Raw genomic sequence first — 6,529 nt, 5'->3', positions numbered from 1 at the left:
AATGATTTATTATGAATACTTTATTTTTCTAATGTGCTTACACCAAAAAATACTGGGTATTTTAAAAGGAAATGGCAAAATCATGAGGCAATAATTCTAAAACGATAAACAATAGAAAATGTAATTATTAATACTACCTTGGAATCATCTGCATTAGTGGTATAATAATATACCTTCATATGATTTTTTTTCATGTTTTGCTCAAGGTAAACATTACCGGACATTTTAGCCAGATAATTTCTGCCAAACACGCCATGTCGAGATACATCGTATTTTAGATTGCACTATTTAAATATTATTCTATCTTTAATGTAATTAAAATTTATGGCTGGAAGTGGTGGAATAAATAGAAATAAATTGTCCTCAACATACACCCATATAAGAAAAAGTCACACACCGTGAATCCTGGAAATCTGGTATGCCAAGGGCAGAGAAGTCTTGAGCATTTCTGCTAAAACTCCACAGCTGAGGCACGTTTTCATTGAGCTTATCTCGACCCACAACGGGACTACGTCACCACAGCGATCAATTATTGATAACAAATCAACCTTGGGCAAGTCTTCGATTCTGTCTATTACAGTGGTTTAGAAAATAAAAAGGTACATTATAACCCTACCATAATAATTTTTTTTGAAACAAACAAAACATGGAGAAAATAATAACAAAACACAACAACAATTTTTTTTAATTACATAAACCCAACACTTACGAGGACAAAAGGAAGAAGAGTGGATAATGCATTGCTCATATACAAGGTAGTCCCGGGTTCGAACCGTCAGTATCTCGTGTTTGTCTTTGACGCTAAGTTTTGGTGCTAAAATTTACTGCGTTGTACGGTGGTTGAGGACTGGATCATCAAGGTCTTTTTATTTATAGAGACAGTACCTAAAGAAAGACTGCCCTTCGGGATGAGTCGAGCATTTAAAAAAAAATGAAAGCATGTATACATTGCTGAGCACAAATAAGTGATCTGCCGTGGTCTTTACCCTCTCCTTACCACCTACAGCAAAATCCTCACATTTGTTACGACACAATATACATTTTTTCTTATTCATATTTATTTTGCACATAACAATGATCTTTGTTTAATTAATAAGAACATAAAGTTGTTTTGTAGACAGATTGTTTGAGTTCAAAAAAATCAATTTTTCTGCTGGGTACGCCTGCCATTTTGGGAAAATACTGAACATGGTCGGTAAGGAGAGAGTTAAAGAAAACCTGATATTAAAATTTTTTTAAAAAAAAAACAAAGAAACAAAAAAACAAAAACAACAACACAAACCGTATTTAAAATTTTGACCAGAAAACGCGTTCATCAGATATTGATCGATTAAATTGACTCTCATCTTAACAAAATCCCACAAAACTGGAACTTCCGTTAAGTAAAACGTAAGGATTTATAATCCGTGATATTTTTTTTACAAGATATTAATTGATTATCACACAAAGAAATTGTATGTTATTCTTATAATAATACTGAAATCCTCAAATTTACATCTGAGCACATTAATTATTCCATAATAGAGAGCAACCTCCTAAATATTACATGAATGGGTGGGACAGGAAAACCCCACGGCCACACACACAAACACACACACACACACACACACACACACACGCACGAGTGCGCACGCATGCACGCACAAACCAAACAGAATAACAATACCAAAAAAAAAACATCAGCTGTAGTAAAAGGTGTGAGACAGCAATGTGAATTTCATCACAAAATAAATCCATATAACAGTATAATAATACTGAAATCCTCAAATTTACATCTGAGCACATTAATTATTCCAGAATAGAGAGCAACCTCCTAAATATTACAAGAATGGGTGGGACAGGAAAACCCCACGGCCACACACACAAACACACACACACACGCACGCGCGCGCACGCACGCACGCACAAACCAAACAGAATAACAATACAAAAAAAAAACAAAAAAACATCAGCTGTAGTAAAAGGTGTGAGACAGCAATGTGAATTTCATCACAAAATAAATCCATAAAACAGTCGACGATGACCAATGAATTGTTCGGAATATAGCTTTATGAAGAGCGAAAAACAATTTCAGTGGCAGTAATAAACCAAATATTAAACAAAAATGTATAAAGAGGACGAAGAACACCCAAACAAGGGACGTAAACGAGTTATTATACATATATCATTATAATCCATATAGAGTTATGCCCTTGGTTTCATTGTTGGCGTAACGTTAGTTGTTCGAAAAAGTCTCCTGAGTAAATATACCTGAAAAAAAAAAAACGACGAAAAGTAAATTGTCATCAAAATATCAATCATTTCGACACTTATTAAGTTTTATGCTTGCTTTTTATTTATAGGACAAAATAATTAGTGCACAAATATGTTCTTGTCGGCTCATCTGGATAACATGGGTCGTTATCGACGCGTGTGTGTTTGTATATATATATATATATATATATATATATATATATATATATATATATATATATATATTATATATATATATATAAATTCACTCTCGTATTTTTAGCCGAAACAATCGTTTCCGTGTCCACCATTTCATCAGTCGGCTAATGAAATGGAGGACACGGAAACGATTGTTTCGGCTAAAAATACTTGAGGGAATTTATTTATTTTTATATGCTCTAACCCAAATTATCGAGCACTCTCTTACTTCCAAGTACCCACCTACATACACACACACACACACACACACACATATATATATATATATATATATATATATATATATATGTGTGTGTGTGTGTGTGTGTGCAGGTCTGATGTCCGAACCCACTTATGGGCTTAGTTTAACACTGTTGTAATGGACAATATTGTGCGTCATTTTTTTAGATTTCCCTTACAATAATGAGCCCAAAGGGAAGTGGTTTATCAGACCTGTAAATAAGTTCACGTCGGTTTTATTATTATTATTATTATTATTATTATTATTATTATTATTATTATTATTATTATTATTATTATTATTATTATTATTATTATTATTGAGGACATTTATCAATAGTTACAGAACGCCGAGACGAAGATCGAATATTTATCTATATACGTGGACTAGTACTGTGATGTTTGATTGATCAAACCACAACAAAGGTTATTAACATCATAGCTCCTTCTTATTACTGTCGTTCTTCAGGTCCATGGAACCGGAGTTTTCCCGGTTTGCATAGCGTGAAATGGACAATAGTAATTTCTTGCTACTTTTGGATAGGATACTTTCCGCCATATCAAACAGACCCATCTACCCAATTACTGCTAGATGGTCAGGGGGTCCAAAAAAAATCTCAACAGCACCCGGGATCTATCTCTTGAAGCGTGTACTCTACCAACTGAGCTATAGGGCTCCCATTCTCATTAAGAGTGTGTAAAATTCTAAGGTCGTGTATACAAAAAGCCTCTTTTTATCGGGCGGTCACAAAACATGGGACATTTTTTTATTATTACTTGATAGCAACAAAATTTCTCCATGTATTTTAATGATTGTTTAAAGCTAGGTGTAACAAGAACATTGTATTATTTCTGTGTATACAAAATTTCATTAGAATTATGAGAAAATACTTGTACGGTGATTTTTTTTAAGCGACCGCAAAAATGAAATAATCTAGAGGATGTCATTTCCAGTTGATTTTATGTTTAAAAAACAATGGCCACCCCAATCACCTGACTTTAATACATTTGGAATTCTTTTTGATATTTGAAATTTTCGCATGTTTTCCTAAACTCCGCTCATGTCTCTTTTTTCAATTAAATGTAATAATTTTTTTTTTAATCTACTGGTTTATAGAAGGAACGGAATGGTCGTAACTCAGCTTCTTGTTTTTCTTGTTAGTCAACAATTTAGTGAGTAGTTCTCACTAAATTCTATCAATCAGACTATAAAAGTTCAAGATTACACATAGGTTTGCGTATTGGTATGTTACATCCGGCTGGCGGATGTTATGAGTGTTTTGCATACACGCATAGCATCAATAAGTTCAAAGTTACACACAGTTTTGTGTGTTGGTATGTTAAATACGGGTGGCGGATGTTGTGAAGTATTTTACCTAAACTCATCGCATCAATAATAGATTTATGTTTAGTGTGTACAATTTTATGAATATAGATTGAGGAGTTTAGAATATAGAACCGGTTGGAAAATGTCTCATTTTCTTTGTGACCATCCAATATACCGTCCAACTTTTGCTCATATATCAACCTATTAAAATGCATCCCAACTTTGCAAAAAATTCTTAAACTCGAAACCTCAAAGAAAATTTGTAAAACCCCACTCAAACAAAGGATGTGAGTGAGTAATTATATATCATTATAATCCATATCACACTTAAATAGTGATGTGATATCTATGCAATCCATATAGAAGGAATTATGCAATTCATATAGAAGGAGCGAAACTGACGCCAATCTGCTCTTTATTATAGTTTTTAGCGAGCCATGTTTATGAGTTTTCACTAAAACGTTTAATGTTACACATAGTTTTGTGTATTGATACGTTATATCTGGCTGGCGGGTGTTGTGAGTTGGGTTGTTTTTTTTTTTAGATAAATGCATGGCATCAATTGAAGCTTTACGGTTAGACAAAATTCTCCTGGTGGGCCACTCAATGCATACCGCCGTAAAATGATAAAATGCCTTTTTAAAAAAAGTGATTTGCAGAAACTATTTTTATTTAATAATGTTTGGATATATCAAAGTAGCCCCATTCGTTAACAGATACCGACTCACCTGTACCACAGAGCATATAACAATTGTGACACACTGGAGGAGAGACCAGGCAGAAACATAATAATTGTTACCTTTGGCGAGATAAAAGTCGTGTACCAATCTTAATCTGGGGAGACGAATATTTGGGTGATTTATAGTTTAAAAAAGAGGAAATAGTTGAAGAAAAAGATTCAAAATTGTTAGCATCTCCTAAAACTAAACTTAAGTATTTTGGTGATAGGTCTCTTATGAAATTCGGACCCACGATTTGGAATGATCTCCCTCAATCTGTGAGATTCTCGAGCTCAATAGACATTTTCAAAAAAGCCCTGAAAACATATCTTTTCAGGAAATATTTACTTAATTGAATTTTAAATGTGTTGTATGTGACATTTATGTTGATGATGTATTGCATGGTGCCCTTTTGTGCTCTTAATTCTTTTGATACTTTTTTTTAATTTTTTTTTTTTTTTTTTTATACTGGTGTTTGTGTTTTTTTTTTTTGTTTTTTGTTTTTTTTTTTGTTTTTTTTTTATTTGTTTGTTTGTTTGTTTGTTTTTTTTCAGAGTACGACAGCCTTTTGATTGTTATTCTGAACCAGTTAACTGCCGTACTCCGGAAAACACATATTTATCAATTTGGCCTGAAAACTCGTCCATCAAATATCGATCGATTTAAAAGACCCTAATCTTGGCAAAAACTCTTTAAAATATATTATTTTCTTCTGTTAATAACAGTATGCAAATTTCAGCCACTCTTTTTTTACATGACGTTTGAGCTCAAATTAAAGAAAAAAAATTGTCAGATGAAGCTCTTTAAAATATGATTGTAATACATGTAATATCTCAAAATCTTCCACGTGCCAAGGCCCAATTTCAGCTAAATCCACTTATATCATGAATAATAATTTTAAAATAAACAGACTAACAAACAAACAAACAAACAAACAAACAAACCGGGATCTGGCTTGTTGAAACAACATTTCCCTTGTAGAACGTTCCACGCTGTCCAAGGTGCCCTGTAGATAAAAGAGAAAAGGCCTAATGAGCGTTGCTTTAGTGGTAGTTATGGCAAAGTATATATAACGTAACCGTCGGCTTGTTGAATAATAAACAATTGTACATTTTATTATAAATTGGGACGAGGGCCCAAGATCAGTTCTTTGACAAACCCCTTTTCTCGTTTTGGCCTAATAATATTTAGACTACTTCAAATAGGCTATGTGGTCTTGCGGTATGACACTCGCTTTCGGATCGGAAGGTCTGGGTTCGAGCCTTGCTCGGCGCATAGTTGAGTCCTTGGAGAAGGCTCTTACTCACATTCTCTCAGGTGTAAAATGAGTAAATGTTAAATATTGCTGTTGGCCAGGGACTCTTTGTAAAGCGCTTTGAGCACATTTAGTGGATATTGCGCTATATAAAAAGCTCAATTTGAATTTGAATTTAAATATCGATCGCTTAAACTGACTCAAATTTTCAAAAAGTCTCAGTCTGAGACTGTTTCGTCGCAAGAAAAAGCCTTTGGTGCTGATACAACCGAATTTTTCCTCTTTTATGGTGGGGTAAAGATTGTTGTCATTATTATCATTATCATCATCAGCATGATCATCATCATCACCACGATCATGATAATGATCATCATCATCATTATTATTATCTATTATTATTATTTTTATTATTATTATTATTATTATTATTATTATTATTATTATTATTATTATTATTATTATTATTATTACTATTATTATTATTATTATTATTATTATTATTATTATTATTATTATTATTATTATTATTATTATTATTATTATTACAGTACACTCCGG

At 32.7% G+C, this 6,529-nt stretch overlaps 1 protein-coding gene across 1 annotated transcript in view; it reads right to left on the bottom strand.

Annotated features, from left to right (window-relative positions):
* Positions 1-6,529, bottom strand: part of LOC144971004 (transmembrane emp24 domain-containing protein 6-like) — a 25,911-nt gene continuing 19,382 nt past the window's right edge. Inside the window, exons 4-6 of the mRNA XM_078911283.1 lie at positions 5,661-5,722; positions 4,726-4,831; positions 1-2,250 (exon numbers count right to left, since the gene is read on the bottom strand). Of these exons, the coding sequence (XP_078767409.1) occupies positions 2,185-2,250; positions 4,726-4,831; positions 5,661-5,722 (234 nt within the window). The 3' untranslated portion in view covers positions 1-2,184. The remainder of the gene's footprint in view (positions 2,251-4,725; positions 4,832-5,660; positions 5,723-6,529) is intronic.

This window comes from Berghia stephanieae, chromosome 4 (assembly GCF_034508935.2).
Source record: "Berghia stephanieae isolate SIO BIC M18660-M18661 chromosome 4, UCSD_Bste_1.3, whole genome shotgun sequence".
NCBI lineage: Eukaryota > Metazoa > Mollusca > Gastropoda > Nudibranchia > Aeolidiidae > Berghia > Berghia stephanieae.
Note: the sequence above shows the minus strand (reverse complement) of the source record. Positions and strands in the feature narration are given on the sequence as shown.